Below are 16,797 nucleotides of genomic sequence, written 5' to 3'. Positions count from 1 at the left end.
GGTGGGCAAGGCCACGCCCTCACTCTGGGGAGGCCCTCCCAGGCAGCAGCAGACCTGGCAGCGGTCCTGGCGGCAAGGCCTCCGCGCCCTGCGCTTCCAGAGTCCCACTGGCACGGCCTGCAGCCCTGGTAGGGACGGGAGCCGCTGAGTTTGTGAGGTGGTGTGCGTGCACGTGTGTACGAGCGTTTGTATGGGTGTGAACGCGCGTGTCCCCATGTATACTGTATGTGCACGAGCACATCTTAGGGGGGTTACCAGGGGAGCCCCTGCCTCTTGGGCCACAGGCCTCGTGGTGAGATTCACGCCCTCCTGCCGGAAGCCACCTTTGCCCTCGGTACCATGTGGCCGGCGCCACCGGGCGGGACTCTGGCCTTCAGGGTTCCCAGCTCCAGGACACCCCCGGGGCTCCCTGGAGGGTGCCTGCTGGCTGGAGGTGCACGAGAGGGTTCGGGGACCATCACCAAACTGCGGCCGGGCCCAGCCCAGCCCCCGGACAGCATGGGGACGAGAGGGGGAAGGGGCGTCGCTACCTGCTCCCTAATGGGGCAGTTCGATGACGTCACTCATTCTGTGGCTGTGTGTGAACCTCCCGCCCGTTCAAGCCAGTGTGGACACCGGGGCTGGGCTCGGCCCACACCTGGCCCCTCGGACGCTGAGGGCAGCCCTCTCGGGAGGCCTCTGGACGGGGCCCAGACCCAGAGGCAGGCTCCTGGGAGCTCTGCGATCGGAGCAGACCCGGGAGGAGAAAGGGCCCGGGGGGGCCCAGGGCGCAGCCTCACCATCCTGGACAGGCCGACACCGCCATCCGGGGTGCAGTTGGGGCACCTGGTGTGGAGCCGGCCCAGGTCAGGGCGAGGCCGGCAGGCCCTCCCCATCCAGGGTGGCCGGAAGCCCCCAGCGTGGCTGACTTCCAGACCGACAGGAAAACCCCATCAGCACAGAGGCAAACTGAATGGGGATGTATTTTTAAACACTCATGTTTTGTTTGTTTCTCCTCTCACGTTTGGCTTTGAGTTTCTCTTTTCCACAATTCTAACACCATTGTTCGTGCATCCCCGGCACCTGCGGCCGCGAAGTTTTCGAGAACAATCACGTGGGGAAGTAATTTCACAGTCACAGAGTCTCGGGAAGGCCAGCTGGCAACAGGGACAGAACACAGCAAGGCTTCAAAATTACTCGAAAGGGGAAGAAAACCCTTGAAAGTTTCAGGCCCACCTTCCTGCCCCAGAAAGAAAACATCTGTGTGCAGCGGTTTCGTCTGAAGCCCGTGCCCCGTCCCGAGAGCTCCCTCCTCCGCTCCACCTTGCGTGCCAACGTTGACTCAGAAAGCTTTCGCCTCAATCTCTAAAAGCAGAAACAAAACAAGTCCCCCCTCCCCGCCACATCCTCCAAGTATACATGAGGGATAAAATTACATTTGTACAAAAATAGATTTTTTTCTACCTTTCCCGATGCTTTAGACATCTCTCTTCTCTGTATGTATTTGTCATCCTCTCTAAGTGTGAGCTACGCATCCCGGCTAAGGCATTCTAAGGACTGGGAACGGCTAAACCTGTTTGCTCCAAAGCATCTTAAAATAGATGCATCTCCTTGCCACGAGATATCCATTCGAACCCGGATTTCACCAAAGGAGGGGTCCTTACGTACTTGCTTACATGAAGCAAATCTGTAGGAAAACGGGGGGTGGGGGGGGAGGAAAGTCTTGATTAAAAATAAACAGAAAACGCTGGTAACTGGTACGTGTGTGTGGATGGCAAGCAGGTCTGTGCACACAGGGTCTCTGTACAGCAGGTACATGGTACACCACACACCTGCGTGGGCAGGGACCGAATTCCGTGATGGGGACGACATCAGCTGATTACCCACTGGCTGCACGTTCCAGCCGGTGGAGGAAGCTCGGCATGGTCTCCGGCACTGGCCACCGGCCTGCCAGCCCGAATCCTTCCGGAACACGGCGAGTGTGGCGCCGTCTTCCCCCCCCGCCCCCGGGGGACGAGAGGGCCAGGGGCTGACCCGGGAGTCATCTGGGCGGACGTCCCCGGGCAGGACAGCTTCCAAGGAGACGCCTGACGGGGGACGAGCCGGAGTCTGGCTTTGCCAACACCTTCCAAACCCGGGGCGTGGTCGTCTTCACTCCTCGGCCTCGGGAGGCCCACCTGATGTCCAAGCAGGGAGGGGACGTGCCGGAAGCGTCCAGCAGGCGGGGACGGGCACAGGATGGCTAATGAGCTGATGTTAGTGCTATCTTTAGAAAATTAAAGATTGTCCCACCAAAATAATAATAATAATAATAATAATTACAAAAAATCACCTTAGTTGAACCAGATTGGTAATACTACTGAAGGTCTGGTTAAATAAAAATCCTACCTCTCTACTGAGTAATGTGCCATTTCCCCACCATCATCTTTCAAACAAACAGCACTGCATGACAACATCGATGACAGCGGACCGAGGAGAAGATGAACGGGCAGCCCCCAAGCACCCGAGATGCTGCCGTGCCGGCGGGGCCACGGAAGGCTGAGCGGCGAGGGGCCAGGGAGTTTCCGGCTTTGGGAGGGGGTGGCCTGGGGACCTCAGTGCTTTACGGGCAGTCAGCCCACGAGGCCGACCCCCCAGCAAAGCGCTCCATCCTGGGTCTTTCCCACTGGAGCCATCACGTTCCCGAGGGGTCCGGGGCAGCGGGAGGGGGCTGGGCGTGGACAGGGTGCATCTGGCTACAGAAGGCACCGGGGTGGCGGGCCGCGGGGCGGTCCACGTTCCCAGGGGGAGGGGGTCCCAGAGGGAGGCCCCTGAGGGTGCCGGCGTCCCTCTGCCTGACACAAGCATGCCCCCAAAGGGTGCCAAGACTTGCAGGAAGAGTCTGGGAAGAGGGACAACTATGCAGGCGTGGGCTCGCCCCATCTCTGCCCCAGATGGTGGACGGGGCTGGGGGTGCCTGTGTGGCAGGGGACGCCTCGCCTGGGCCACCACGTTAAGGGCGGGGTGGGGTGCCAGAGAAAGGACATGTTTGTGGAAGCTTCCACATCTTCTGTCCAGGTGCCTCACGCTTAGCTCGGGCCAGACCCTGGAGGGCAAAGAATGGACCCCGTCCTCCCTAGAGGCCTGGAGGCCGGCATCTCCCCTTCCAGCCCCAGGGGCACCCTTGCAGCACCCGGGGGAACAGACTCGGGGGGAGGGCATCCACAGCCCCCCTGCCCACCCCCGCTCTGGGGCCTCTCTGGTGGGGAGTGGCGGGAAGAAGATAGGCACCGCAGAGCATCCCCTTCATGGGCTGAGAAGACAGGACTCTCCTCCCCAACCCCTACCCCCGGCCCCCCAGCCCCCCGGCCCGGTTCAGGCCTCCCCCCCGACTGACAAATGCTGGGTTCATGGAGTACGAGGCATGCGAATGGAAAGTACTCAGACCAAAGGGAGGGCATTACAGTGCAAAAGAGGCCAGTTCAACCTGAGAGATCCTGCCCCCGCCCCCGCCCCAGGGGCAGAGGGCCTGCCTGCCTGGGGTGGGTGAAAGGTTCAGGGGTGGGTGCAGGGCTGGGTGGGGTGCCCTCAACCAGACCAGGTGTTGATGGAGCTCCCACAAAGGGCTCCATCAGCCGGCCAAGACCACAGCCAGGCTGGCTGTCCCCGAGGGGCATCCAGCCCCGGCCCAAGGGTGCTGGCACTCAACGGTTCCTGACCCCAAGAGTCCTCTGGACAGAACAGCCAGCGAAGGGGCCTCCCTACCCAGAGCATTCCAGAATGGACCATCTGCCCCCTGCCCCGAGCCATGCGCCCACAAGTCCCTCCTTCGACGTGCACAGCTGCCCGAGGACCCTCTGGGGAAAGTGACTCTCCTCTCCTCCCGTCCCTGTGGGCCTCCTTGGTGATGACCTCTGCCCTTGAGAGGTCAGCAGAGCCCAGGTCGGCATGGCCCTCCAGTGCTTCCAGGAGGGCCAGAGACCAGGCTAGCCCTCCAGGACTGGGGACTGGGGTCAGCCTTGGCCCTGGGCACAGACTGCAAGATTTGGGGGCGGGGTGGGGGTTGGTTACCCAGGGCTGGACAGGACCATGTGGGACAAGAAGCTGAAACCAGGACGATGCAAAGAGAGAAATGAGGTGGGGTGGGGTGGGCAGGTGACTCCAGTCCCTGCAGCCTTGAGGTGGCCCCAAAACCCTGCACAGAGGTCAGCTTCTGTTCTGACTGGCTCGGGGACAAAGCTGAAAGTCATCTTTGGAAACAGGGGTTGCTCACCCTTCATTCTGAGGGGAGACAAGGCTGCTTGCCCCAGAGCCCCTCCCGTCTTCCCAGGGGGCAGGTGGAGTCTTTTGCAATGAAATGCCAACCCCCCCACCTGTCCCCTCCTCCCGATTGTGGGTGAGGCCGGGCTGGCAGGTTGCCAGCACACACAGGAGGCAGAGGGATCCCTGCAAACAGAGGACCTCGCGACAACAAAACAGTGACGGAACAAAGCCACCCTCTGACCGCTGCAGCTCCGGGGGCGGGGGCCTGAGACCCCGTGAGCCGCCCGGGCTCCCCCGGGGCTCACACCAGTTCCTGCCACTCCGGCTGCCACCCCAGCATGGCCACTGCCCGGTCCAGTCGAGTAGTACTGAAAATGACGAGGGTGGCAGCACATCTCAGGCTTAGCAGTGACAGGCCACGCCCCCAAGTCCAAACATCCAGGCAGAGGAGGGGCGGGGCGGGCTCGGCTGAGAAGAGCTGCTGGCAGCCGGGCGGGGCGGCCGGACCGGCGGGTGCGAAGAACGGCCGGGGGCCTAAGTCATTTGGTGCGGGGCTTCCAGCATCTCCATGAGGAAGGTGTCGATGGGCGTGTCCCCGATGAGTTTGAAGAAGAAGAGGTGTTCCAGGCACTTGAGGCCGATGGAGCGCAGGGCCGGCAGACGAAGTAGCAGCTTTGCAAACCTGCGGGACGGGAGCTGCGTGAGGGGCGGGGCGGGGCGGGGCGGGGCGGGGCGGGGCGGGCCCTCCCACCCTCCGTCCCGGCGCCCAGCGGCCCCCTGGGGAAGGGACCAGGCTCACTGCCCCATCCCCCTGAGGCTGCCACGGCAGGAGCCCCCCAGGGTGGAGATCCAGGATGAAGGTCCAGTGGCGAGACAGTGGCCGGGCTGGGGCAGGCTGGACGGGGCTTCGTGGGGAAGCTACGACACGTGAGCTTTCTCCAGCGCAAGAGGGAGCCACGGTAGGATTTTAAGCAGGAAGAAGGGCTATGAGAAGAGATCTGAGTACCAGCAATGCCCCTGGCTGCAGGGGCGCCAAAGGTGAAGCCGTTCCTGAGCTGGGAGCAAGTCTGAGCGCCAACAAGCCCTTCTCAGCAAGGACCAGCCTCCAGGGCCCCACGCCAGGGCCCACCTTCCCCAGAAAGAGCTCGGCCAGAGGCACCTGATGCCCAGACAGGGCGGGTGGGAGAGAAGGAGGCGCCTCGGTCCGTGCCCACCCCCTGGGGAGTTTCTGGGGAGGACGCTGGGTGGGGGAGGAACACAGGAAGACATTGGGAGCCTCTTGGAAAAGGGACGCCAAGCTTAGTGGCCCCGCTGCCAAGGACAGTTGCCGTGGGGGGGGGTGACGGGGCCACATGCCCCTCCAGCGACATCCACATCTGTCCCCCATGCCGTCCCCATCCCACGTGCTGCCTGGTCTCTCCACATGCCCCTCCAGGGGCCCCAGGGCCTCATTAATTATTAACAGTGTCTGTATTTCAGGGGGAAAAGCCCCGTGCTTGGCTGCAACACTACCCGCGTTTTAAAGGCAGAAACGCAGCTTAGAGGCTGGAACGGGGCCAGAGAACGAGCTGTTTTCTGCTGAGCTGGCGAGATGGGCTAGGGCGGGAAGCCAGGAAAAACAGGCGGGCCTGCCACCCCTCCTCTCATCCTCCTCCGGGAAGTTTCACTCTAAACCAAACCAGATGAGGCTGAGCAAGACAGTTAACCCTGTGTGGCCCGTGCGTGCCAGTCGGCGGGGCGGCCAGCGGGAGAGGGAGGGGGCAGAATCAGGACAGCAGATTTGGAATGCCGTGAAGCCACTGATGCTTCCCCTTCTCCTGGACGCCCACGGAGCGCCCGGCACTGTGGACCCAGAAAGGAGACAATTCCAGCCCTTCCGGGGCCCACAGTCGGCCGGGAGAGACGGGCAGGTCTGCAGACCACGGCCATCTACTCTGCATACGCCTATAAACCACCTACTGTGTGCTGGCGTCCTTCCCTGCTAGGGGTGAGCACGCCAGGCCCCTACCTCTAGCGGTTCCCTTTGGCAGGCGGAGGAAGGCACTGACTTCGTTCACGTGCTTTACAGCGACAAGCACCTACTGTGTGCCCGCGCTGGCCCCGTCTTTTTGGTGGGGCTACAAGGAAGCGTGAGAGCGTGCCCGCTGAGGCCGGGAGAGCACCTCAATCCCCCACTGCCCTGGGTGAAGGCAGGGTGTCGCCTTCTAATCCACAAGAGGGTCTGAAGGGCTGGTGGCGGGGTCCTGCCCCGGGCGGGGGGTCTGCAAAGAGACCCCGAGGTCCGTCCAGGCAGAGGCTGGGCCGAGGCTCACCTTCCTGGCTGCTCGGGGTACTTGTGTTTGCAGTACGCCTCCAGGGACGCGTAGACCTTCTCGCGAAGCGTCTCCACCTCGGCCGGGTTCGAGAGCCCCTTGGAGTCTGTGAGGGAGCAGGGGCCGCAGGTGAGAGCCCTGCCCGGGGAACCTGCCCCAGGGGCCGAGAGCCCCGACTCAGACGAGGCTGCTCGAGCCCTGGCCCTGCCGCTTGCTTGCTGGCCACTTGACCTTGGGCCAGTCCCCTGACCTCCTGCCACTCAGCCCCATCTGTAAAGTGGGACGGGCCTGCCCCCGGGGCGGCTCCTGGTTACCATGGCAACCGCGTGGCCTCCAGAGGCCTCTGCTGCATGGGGTCTCAGCCCCCTGGAGCGAGATGAAGGCTCCAAACCCTCTTGTACCTGAAAGAGCCAGACCCACGCTCTGGGGGGCCCTGAAGCCATCCCGAGCCCTGGGACCCTGGCGGCAGGAGTCCAGGCTGGAAGCCTCTGCCTGTGGACGGAGATCCCCGGGACCAGCGTCGCCAAAGCCCCCAGGGCCCAGGGGTGAGGCTTAGAAGCACGGGCCGCCCGGCTCATCCTGGTGAGCCGTCACAGGCCTCTCTCCGAGGCACTGAGAGCCCCCCGGCCGGGCAAAGCTTTGCTAATAAGCGCCCTGGGCTTCTTCATCTCCTGGAGTTATCCAGCAAGCTGACATTGGACGAGCCTCTCTCTCTCTCTCCCCGCTGCCCCCGGACAGCAGCCACCACTGCGCATCTGGATGTGGGCTCACACAGCCCTGAGTCTGGCCCCAGCCAGGCATGGTCCGTCCTAGTGGCTCAGGGGGCAGAGGCTAGAGCCTCCCTGCTGCTGGTCTGAAGCTGACGCAGCGTCCGGGGGCTCAGCCACGGAACAGGACTGCTGTCGGTTGGCCTGTAAGTCCCAGACCAGGGGGGTCCCACACCGGCCCTGCCCTGCCCTGACTGGCTGATGTCCCAGTAGGAGCACTGCGGCCCAGTGTGAATGCCATGGTGGCCTGGGGTCCTGGGCACCTTGGGAACATGCCAGGCTCCGCTGTAACTGGGCTCCCCCAGGCCCTGGGGCTCTGCCAGCTCTGGACACCTCCCTTCTGTGCCCAGCAACCCCACGCCTGGGCCCCAACAGGTGAACCAGAACCAGGAGCCAAGCCACGCACAACTTCAGTGGGGATCCCGCCAGGCAGGGCCGAGACACGCAGCTCAGCCTCCCATGCTGGCAGGGTCACGGGCTCGAGCACAAAGCTGGGGAACACACGTCCCTGGCAACGGGCTGTCCCCCACGAGCGGACTCCATCTCCACCCCGGCCCGGCCCTCAGCACTGGAGCCGGTGGAGGGCAAGGAGTCAGGGCCCGTGACCCCTAGGGCCGTCCCATCCTCCCACCGCCTGGTCAGCTCCCTGCACCTCCCCCTAGAAGCCCTCAGCAGCCCCAAACCTGCCCCCGGTGTCCCCGTCCACCCCCAAAACATCCGGGCTCCAGAACTCCGGCAGCAGAAGCGCGCGAAGAGGCCATCTCCTCTGGAGCCCAGGATGCCGGTGCAAGTGGGGCCTCGCTTTGGACACAGCGCCCAAAGGCCCGGCCAGAGCCCTCACCAAACCTCAGAGGATGAGCTCGGCTGCGCAAGCCTTGTCCGACCTTCACGAGGGCCTTGGGAAGAAGGTGGCACGGCTGTGCCCCCCTCGTAAGGGAGACACCGAGGCTCGGAGAAGGGGCGGGTCGCCGACGCTGCAGCGCCCGTGAGCAGCGGGGCGGGGAAGAGAGCCCGGGGCCTCTAGTCCCCCAGGCGGGCTGACACCCGGGCCTGGACAGCAGGTGAAGCGGCAGGAAGGCAGTACCAGGGTTGAAGAGGACGATGGCGCGCAGGCAGCCCAGCTCCGTCTTGTCCATCTGCATGTCCCGCATCTTGGACACCAGCTCCGTCAGCACCCTGCGGGGGAAGCGGGCAAATGCCGACGTCCCAAGTCAGACCACGGCCCTCACAGGACCCGCCAGGAACCCCAAAGCGCTCGGGAGGCCCGCTGTGGGCCTGGAGGGCAGCTGAGAAGAGCCAGGAGACCGGGGGAGCTGCCCAGCCTGTCCCATCCCTCCCCGGGGGCACCATGCCTCTTCCTCAAGGTCTGTGAATGGGATTTTATCCTGGGGGGCCAGAGACTAAAGAGGAGCCTCGTGACAGCCGGGCGAGCCAAGGCCCCGCACGTCCAGGGCAAAGCCCACAGCCACACGCCCCACGGGGATGCAGACCACACACGGCGGCCTGAGCGCCGCATTCCTGCCACTCCCCGGAGCCCGCCCGCGGGAAGGCATTTCCCCAGCTCCTGGGCTTCCCGGCTCCTTCCTTGCAGCCGGAGCGGGCTCCGTTCCACTTCCCGACACCGGCCACTTATTACATTCCCATCACCGTCCCCTCTCTAGCAGCTGGAAGCACAGAACTGTCAGCTGGGTGCGTGACTGGGGCCGCACTTCTAAACATGCCCCCAGGGGACGTGCTCTCCAAGAAGCCGTCTGTGGGCAGCAAAGCCCGCGCTCCACAGCCCCTTTGGGTGGCACTACTGTACACGAGCTCGTTAAAGGCCCTGAAACGTCCTGCGGCAAAGACACATCCCTACACTGTCTAAAGCAGTGCTTGCCCACGGTACGCGGTGCCCCTCTGTTCTCCCTGAGCTGTCCCACGGGGCAGCAGGGCTCCCACGTTTATCCCCGGGGGGCTACAGGAGGGGCTTCTGCTGCTCCCCTCTAACGTCAAGGCTCCTGTACTCGGGGGCTCGCCTGGGACCCCTCCCACCACCATCCCCACCCCCCACGCCCTGCCACCCGCTCCTTCCCACTCACCACTCCTGTGCCACGCCCCCCACACCCGAGGGACCCTGGGACGCCCCTCCCCAGCCCTTCCCACTCCGGCTGGCTGAGCTGACACCCAGGTCCCCAGGTCCTCCGGGCTCTTAGGCAAGGCCCAGAGACAGGAATGAGTAGCTCCCGTCCGCCCTGCCTGGTGCAGTGCAGGTGGGCCATGATTCTGGAGGTACTTGAACGGAGCCCCCTACCCACTACCCAGCACTGGCCCCCCGGCTGTGTGCCGAGGGGCAGAGAGCGGTGTCTCCACCGGGGACACGCCAGAAGCAGCGCTGAGATGCAGCCGGGCACCCGGGGACAGGGTGCGCGCGGGCTCACAGGCGCCGCGATGCTTTTAGTCTCAGCTCGTAAGAGTCTCCGCCGCATCCGACATGACAGCAGCACGGAACGGTACCTACGGCACAGTCTACCTTTGCATTAAAAATAGGGCAGCTTTCCTTCCTGTGGGCAGGACTTGAAAACATACTTGGAGAAAAGTAAACCAAAAACGTCAGCTGCGGCTGTCGGGGGTCCCCGGAGGGATTTTAACCTCAGTCCTTGCACGTCTCCGTATCTCCGCAAGTGTAACCCTCGTGAACAGGACAAAGGCCAAGCAGGTCACGTCCGTGGGCTGGGCTGGGCCCCCACCTGTCAAAGATGGCGCCCACCCCCGCGCTGTGGGCGCTATTGCGGTGGACGTGCAGCCCGGTGGCCAGGAGGATGCCGTCCTTCACGGCTATGGAGCGGTGGGAGAAGGAGGCGATGAGCAGCTCGTTCCAGCCTGCGGCGGGGAGAACACACGGTCACTGCTGTCTCCAGACCCCCGGGCCTCCCTGCCCCCGACCCCCGTTGGGCCCCCCAGAGGCAGCTCTCACCCTCCCAAGCCACGGTTCCCAAAGTGGGCTCCATGAAACCCCGAGCCCATGACCGTTCCACAGAAAGGAAGTTCCCGAGCATGGACGTTTGGGGGATGCCTCTACAGCGCGTGCAGTAAAGGCCCTGAGAAGTCCTGCACAGAGCATGTCCTGTAGCGTAGCTTAACCCAGGCTCCCCAACTAGGGTGCCAGGGAAGTCTCTCTCTGTAAGTGCCAGACGCTTGTGCCACGGAGCACAAGGGAGCTCCCAGGACCCTCTCCAGGCGGCCCTGGAGCAGCTGCCGCCAGTCTGGCCCCCCACGGCAAACTCCCAGAGACTGACATTTTGTGGATGCCACAAAACAGCAAATTATTGAGCTGAAACAAGGGGTGTTTAGAGCCAAAGGCCAACTCGCCGCTCTCTCTACATGAGGCCCTGGCGCACCCAGCGCAGGCGCAAGGGCTACAGAGACGGATGGAAGCGATTCTGTGAGCAGGTGTCTCGATGACCCTATAACTGAACAGCATGAACATCCCACAGGACTGTCACTAGTGCCCGTCCCAGCCACCACTCCTGAGTGCCCCGAAGGTTCTGGGCTGGCGGCTGCCAGTATCACAAGGATCATCCCACTGAATGCTGATTCAACCCCACAGAGCAAGTATCGGCCCCGTTTCATACAGAGGAAAACTGAGGCCCAGGGAGAGGAAGGGGTGCCTGGTCGGTGAATCAGAACGCCCTCCGACCCCGGGTCCCAGACTTTCCCAATCCCTGCGGGTCTGACGGCTCTGGGTGTTGGGTTTTGTGCCCCAGAGTGAAAACTCCTCTGGGCACGGGCTCTCCCCGCCCCCAGGTTCAGCGCGAGGGACACCCCGCTGGCCAAACACCAGGGCCAAGGACCAGAGCTCTGCGAGGGGCCGGACCAGCCCCCCAGCGCCTGCCCTACCTGCCACTCTGCGATCACTCTGCCTCTCTCCCTCTCATCCCCCACTGAGGCCCGCCCAGCCCCTTCCTACCTCTGACCCTGCTGCCACCTGTCCTCCTGCCCCCAAGAGTGGGCCCAGCAGGCGCTGGGCTGGCCCGATGCTCCTGTGGCTCCCAGCACAGGCCCGGAGCACGCAGGTCAGCAGGTGCACACCGCAGGGCCCAGTGCGCACGTATGGACCGGTGGGGTGGGGATCCCACCCAGCACCTCCCAGCTGGCCAGTTCCTACTGTCTCTCTGGCAGGAGCTTTGCGCCAAGGACCCCGGTGTCCCAGCAGAAACTGGCTTCCACGCGGCAAGGCCGTCATGCCCACTTTCCAGATGAGAGAACGGCCTGGAGGGCGGGCGGCTGCCTCGTCGGGACTCCAAAGCCGCAGCTCCCATCCCCCGCCCCCGCCCGCCCCCAGGTCCCAGGATCTCCCTCACCACCCGTTCGGCCGTGGGGTGTGTGCTGAGCACCGAGCGAGCTGTTTTTGCACCAGCTTCGCGCATCGCAAGCCCAGCCTGGGAAAGGGGCTGCGGCCTCAGTCGGGGTAGAAGGCAGAACACACAGCCCCCCGAGGGCAGCCCTTGCTGGACATGCTCACCCCTCCCTCTCCACAGGTCCCCCAGACGGCCCGTCACCCCTCTGAAGGCCACTAGGAGAGACCCCAAACTGAATCCTTCCTTATGAGGGAGGGGAGGGAAGCCCAGGCTGCGGTGGGCAGTGCCGGAGCAGAAGCCCCAGCCCGTGCCCCTTCCCCTGCGGCCCCACGCAGCAGCAGGAAGGCCGCGTCCCACCCGCGGGGCCGCAAAGCCCCCACCCCTCTCCTGTCCACGCCTGCCCAGCCCCCGCCAGGCCCGGCCACTCACCTGCCCGCAGCAGGATGACCTGGTCGTCCAGGGGCAGCTCGGAGAAGTGTGGGATCCGCTTGGCCCACTCCACCAGGGTGAAGAGCTGCTTGTCGGCCGCCTGGCAGATGTTGGTGACGGGGTCATTGGGCTGCGGGAAGGGGCACCGCGTGAGCACCGAGCAGAGAACGCAGCCCCAGGCCAGGTCCCGCCACACGCCTTACCCGGCAGTGGCGGCTGAATAACGCCCCCGGTGACACCCACGTCCTATACCCCAGAACCTGCTAATGTGCCACCTTACCCGACAAAGGGGACTCTGCAGACATGGCCAAGTTAAGGGTTTGGAGATGGGAGGTTACCCTGGAAGAAGTGGGTGGGCCCAGTGCCATCACGAGGGTCCCTACTGGAGCGGGGAGGAGGTCAGAGCGGAGAGAAGGCGTGAGGACGGAGGCCGAGGTCGAGGAGGGAAGACGCTGCCGGCCCCGGAGCCGGAGGAAGGGCCGGGAGCTGAGGAACGCGGGCAGCTCCAGAGCGGGGACAGGCCGGGCAGCAGCTTCTCCCCAAGAAGGGCCAGCCCTGCCGATGCCCTGACTTGGCCCAGGGCCACTGAGCTCAGCCTTCTGACCTCGAGAAGCGTGAGACACTAAACTCTGTGCTGTCTTAGGCACTTGATTTGCGGTCACTTGTCCTAGCAGCCACAGGAAGGACACCGTGCTACGACCCACTCGGTCCCCACCGCAGCCCCGGGGGCTGGGGCCGGGTGACCCCGTGTCACAGGCCAGACTCGGGGGTGGCACTCAGAGAGGGTGCATCAGAGGCCCCTCCAGAAAGTTCTAGCCAGAAGGGGACACCCCGGTCATTCTCAGAGACGAGGAAACCTGGGCGGCCTCCGCGGCACCCTGCTGCTCCCGGCTTCAGCCTGTGGGGCTCGGGTGGACAACCTCTGGGCCCGGGGACGGGGGGACCGAGGCCCGTGCACGGGATGTGGAACAGGCAGCCACACGGGGGAGGCCCCCTCGGAAGAGCTTCCCCTGACAGAAACCATCCGCCCCCCAATGACGCAGCCTAAACAACCCAGCCCCGTGAAGGGCCTGCTGAGGGCTCTCGTGGGAGGCCCGGTGACCAACTGGCACCGAGGCCACCGGGGCGGACAGAGCCAGGCGAGCAGAAAGGGGACCTGGGACGCCGGGAGAGGCGGCAGCCGCGGGGCGTGGCCAGTTGGTCCGCGGACCTCAGGGGGAGGGGCAGACAGGCACCAGCCGCTGGGCGCCCCCGCCCCCACCTGCTCTGCAACAAACCTCCCAGGAGCGTCAACCGGAAGTCCACACACTCGCTGGGCCCCGGACACCACGTGCCCAGGACACCCTGCGGGCATCGCCCACCCCATCCCGTCTGATGGACAGCGGCAGCCACGGGCACTCACACGAGCGAAACACCCAGCAGCTAGCGTGCCAGAGGCCAGGGCCAGGTTCTCGCCGGAGCCACTGCGGCCAGGCTGCACTCCCCGGGGACCGTGCTCCTTGCCCTTCCACACCGCAGGGCAGCCCCTCGAGGTGAGAGCACAAGCCTGATGGTGGGGGGCATGGGGGAGCCATGCAGGGGGAAGCGGGGGGCGTGGGGAAGACCCGAGGAGAGCCCCAGCGGTCGGGCCTTCTCCCTGGGCACCAGCCAACGGCTCCCTCCGAGCCCTCAAGGGGCCCAAAGCAGGTCCGGGGCACAGGCTGTCACCCTGAGCCACTCCCGGGCAGGCCGGGGCCTTGTAGGTGAGCACAGTCACGCCTAGAGCTGGGGGCAACGTCTGCCTGCACAGTGGGTGCAGGACTAGGCCTGGGGGGCTGCCCTGGGGGAGGGGGCTCCAGCTCTGCCCTGCTCCGTCCCGCAGGGTGGTCTCCAGCAAGTACTTAACTTCTCCGAGCCTGGATTCCCGCTCAGAGACAAAACAGGCCTCATGCAACGGCAGTTTCTGGAGTTCCAGCCCGTGCCTGAGAGGGCGGGACCTTCCCTGTGCTAGGAGGTGACAGCGGGATCCCGAGGCAGAGGCCCGAGGCTGCCCCAGGGCAGAGAGGTGTCGCCGGTGTCGAGAGAAGGGGCCTAACAAGCCGTCCCCAGAGCGGGGGACCCAGGCCAGCCCAGCTCAAGCTGCAGCACGAGGGCAGACCCGCTGCCTGGCCGGCCCGCCTGCCTGTCCCCTAGACCCCCCTCCGCCTGCTCTGAATTCGTGGAGAGAGAAGATGGCAGATTTGTTTTCTTCCCAATAACGTCCTTACTTGACAAAATCAAAAGCTGGCAGGCCAGGACTTCTCTTTCGGGGTTTCGACTCAGTCGTGAAGCCCTCCCCACCCCACACTGGGACCGGAGAGGGGGCGTGGGGTCGGGCCGGACCACAGACCAGACGGACCGCTGAGCATCACAGCCGACGGGAGTCATTCTACGAGAGGCCGAGAGGCGGCGCGCCCAGGAGAGGGCCCGCCTTCCCTGGCACGCAGCCGAAGCGGGCGTCTCAGAGGGGCCGTGGTCCTGGGGCATCACAGAGTGCGGGGCAGCAGGGCGGCCTGCGACCCCCCACAGATGAGACGGGACCCTCACACTCGGAGATGGGGGTGGGGGCCACGTGAGAGCACCTACGGGCAGGGCAGGGTCCCGTGGAACAGCCTGATGGCAAGGATGGAGAATTAACCCACTGCACACGCTGCGGTGTGGCCCCCACGTGCTAGGGGCCGTGAAGAGTAACGTCAGGGGCGCTGAGCCCACAGAACAGGGGCACCAGGGGGGTCAAAGGGAAAGGGGCTCCGCGAGGAAGTGACACCTCTCTGAGGCTGAAGCCCGAGGAGGAACAGAGGGAGCGGCACGTGCAAAGGCCCTGGGGTTGGGGCAGGGAGCTGGGCAGGTGCGTCCGGTGCCGTCTGGGCCACCGTGAGCCGGGGAGACCTCAGGGCAGGCCACAGGGCTGTGGTCCCACCCCGACCACACACGGGAGACATAGATGAAGTCTGGACCTAACGCTGCCCGCAAACCTGGGGCAGACACAGAACCCCTGAAACCCAGCTGGACGATGGGCCAGAGACAACACGAAGCTTGAAGGTTACCGTAACGTCCTGGGCTTTGAGCCAAACAACCAAAACCTCACCCACCCGACTGGGGACATCACAGAGGGGGTCTCCCTCCCAGGAGCGCGCCGGGGCCACCGTCCCCAGAGCAGGGCGGGGGTGCACTCACCGAGCTGGGGTTCAGCCCCACGTTTGCCTCCACGTACGTCTCGGTCTTGGGCTCGACGGCCAGCTCGGCCTCCAGGATCTTCTCCACGGGCATGTCCTCGTTGGCGCTGCTTGTAGACTCCACCTCGTTCTCAGCCCGGTCCTTGCCCCGCTGCCGCTCCTCCTGCACAGCTGAGGCACGGGGAGGCTTCCAGTCAGCCCGCAGCTCCCGCGGCAGCCCCTCCGCCGCCAGGGCCCGAGCAGCGCACCCACAAGCTGGCCGGGGCCGGGGAGAAGGATGCTGCTCAGAGCCGGCCAGACTGCGGCCCCCTTCTCTGCCCCAAGCCTGGCCTCCTGGAGGCTGTGCGCTCTGAGAACAGAACACGCCGCCTCTCATTAATTGATTCACCTACTGGTCACCCCAGGACCCGCCCAGGGCCAGGGCAGATGGGACCCAGCTCTCAGGAAACTGACAGTTCAACAGGGATCCCAACGTGGAGTGAGAAGGGCTTTGGTGGGCTACGGACTGAGGCAAAGCCAGGAAGGCTTCCCAGAAAAAGTGACAATGAAATTGAAGGAACGGGAAAAATAGGGAGAGCAATTCAGGCACGAGAGGTAGCAGGCGTCAAGGCCTAGAACCAGAGCAGAAATGCCGCTGAGGAAAGGGCCTCTCACGTCAGCTAGGGAGCAGAACAAGGGGTGCAACGCTGGGGAGCGTAGCCGAGAACAGGGTCCAATGTGCCCCAGGAAGAGGATGGGGTGAGATGCAGATCTCTGATGGTCCCTTTCTGCTGCGGGGAGGAGAGGGGCTGGGGGAGAGCACAAGCTGGGTCAAACCCAGGCTTGAGACGGGACAGCCCGGGCCGGCCGGGCGGGTGCGGGGGTCCAGCACGAGGGTAGAACCTGAGCAGATGCTGCAGTCGGGGCAGCCTAGTTTCTGGGAACCCAGGGAGAGAAGCTGATGGGAGGAGGCGGAGAAGGAACGGTTCATTCCAACACATCCCCGCGGAGACCCGGGTGGGAGGGAAGGCCGAGGGGACCAGGCACCCCACGGCTGGGCGTTCACAGACCCTCGACTTCACAGCCCATGCAGCTCAAGCCGCCCTTTCCCAAGAGGGGCCGAGACCTCCCGGAGGTCACCCAGCAGGCCCAAGGCGACGCTGAACCAGAGCCAGGCTGTGGACCCCACCCAGAGCCCCGCAAAGACACAGGAAGGCTCCCGGGGGCTTCTGCAGCGCCCTCTGCTGGCCCTCACACCCCCGCTTCCTCTGCTGGGGACACCAAGGGCCCTGGACCCGGGGAAAGGAGGCCTGGAGGGGTGGGAGAGGCTGCCCACACAGCACCAGCACGGGGGAGCCCCTGGGCATATTGGGCCTGTGCCTCCCCAGGGACGCGCCAGATGCCACTAAGCGAGGGCCGCAGCGCCAGGACGGGGCCCGCCACTGCCGCCGGCCGCCCTCCCTTGGTCCTGCTCTGCTGAGCCAGAGCAGATGTCCAGACGTCCCCCGACACTCCCAGGGCGCCCACGGCCTCCTCAGGACCAGCTCCTCAGCCCCCA

The 16,797-nt window shown here is 64.8% G+C and overlaps 1 protein-coding gene across 5 annotated transcripts in view; it reads right to left on the bottom strand.

The window, feature by feature from the left end:
- Positions 1-3,331: 3,331 nt before the first annotated feature.
- The window catches only part of RXRA (retinoid X receptor alpha), a 96,062-nt gene continuing 82,596 nt past the window's right edge, over positions 3,332-16,797 (bottom strand). For all 5 annotated transcript variants that reach the window (XM_060299912.1, XM_060299911.2, XM_070045663.1 and 2 more), the window contains 6 exons: positions 15,262-15,431; positions 12,067-12,196; positions 10,027-10,159; positions 8,385-8,476; positions 6,534-6,639; positions 3,332-4,903 (listed from right to left, as the gene is read on the bottom strand). In XM_060299912.1, the coding sequence (XP_060155895.1) occupies positions 4,756-4,903; positions 6,534-6,639; positions 8,385-8,476; positions 10,027-10,159; positions 12,067-12,196; positions 15,262-15,431 (779 nt within the window). In that variant the 3' untranslated portion in view covers positions 3,332-4,755. The remainder of the gene's footprint in view (positions 4,904-6,533; positions 6,640-8,384; positions 8,477-10,026; positions 10,160-12,066; positions 12,197-15,261; positions 15,432-16,797) is intronic.

Source organism: Globicephala melas, chromosome 6 (assembly GCF_963455315.2).
Source record: "Globicephala melas chromosome 6, mGloMel1.2, whole genome shotgun sequence".
NCBI lineage: Eukaryota > Metazoa > Chordata > Mammalia > Artiodactyla > Delphinidae > Globicephala > Globicephala melas.
The sequence above is the reverse complement of the archived record's forward strand: the minus strand, read 5'-3'. Positions and strand labels throughout refer to the sequence as shown.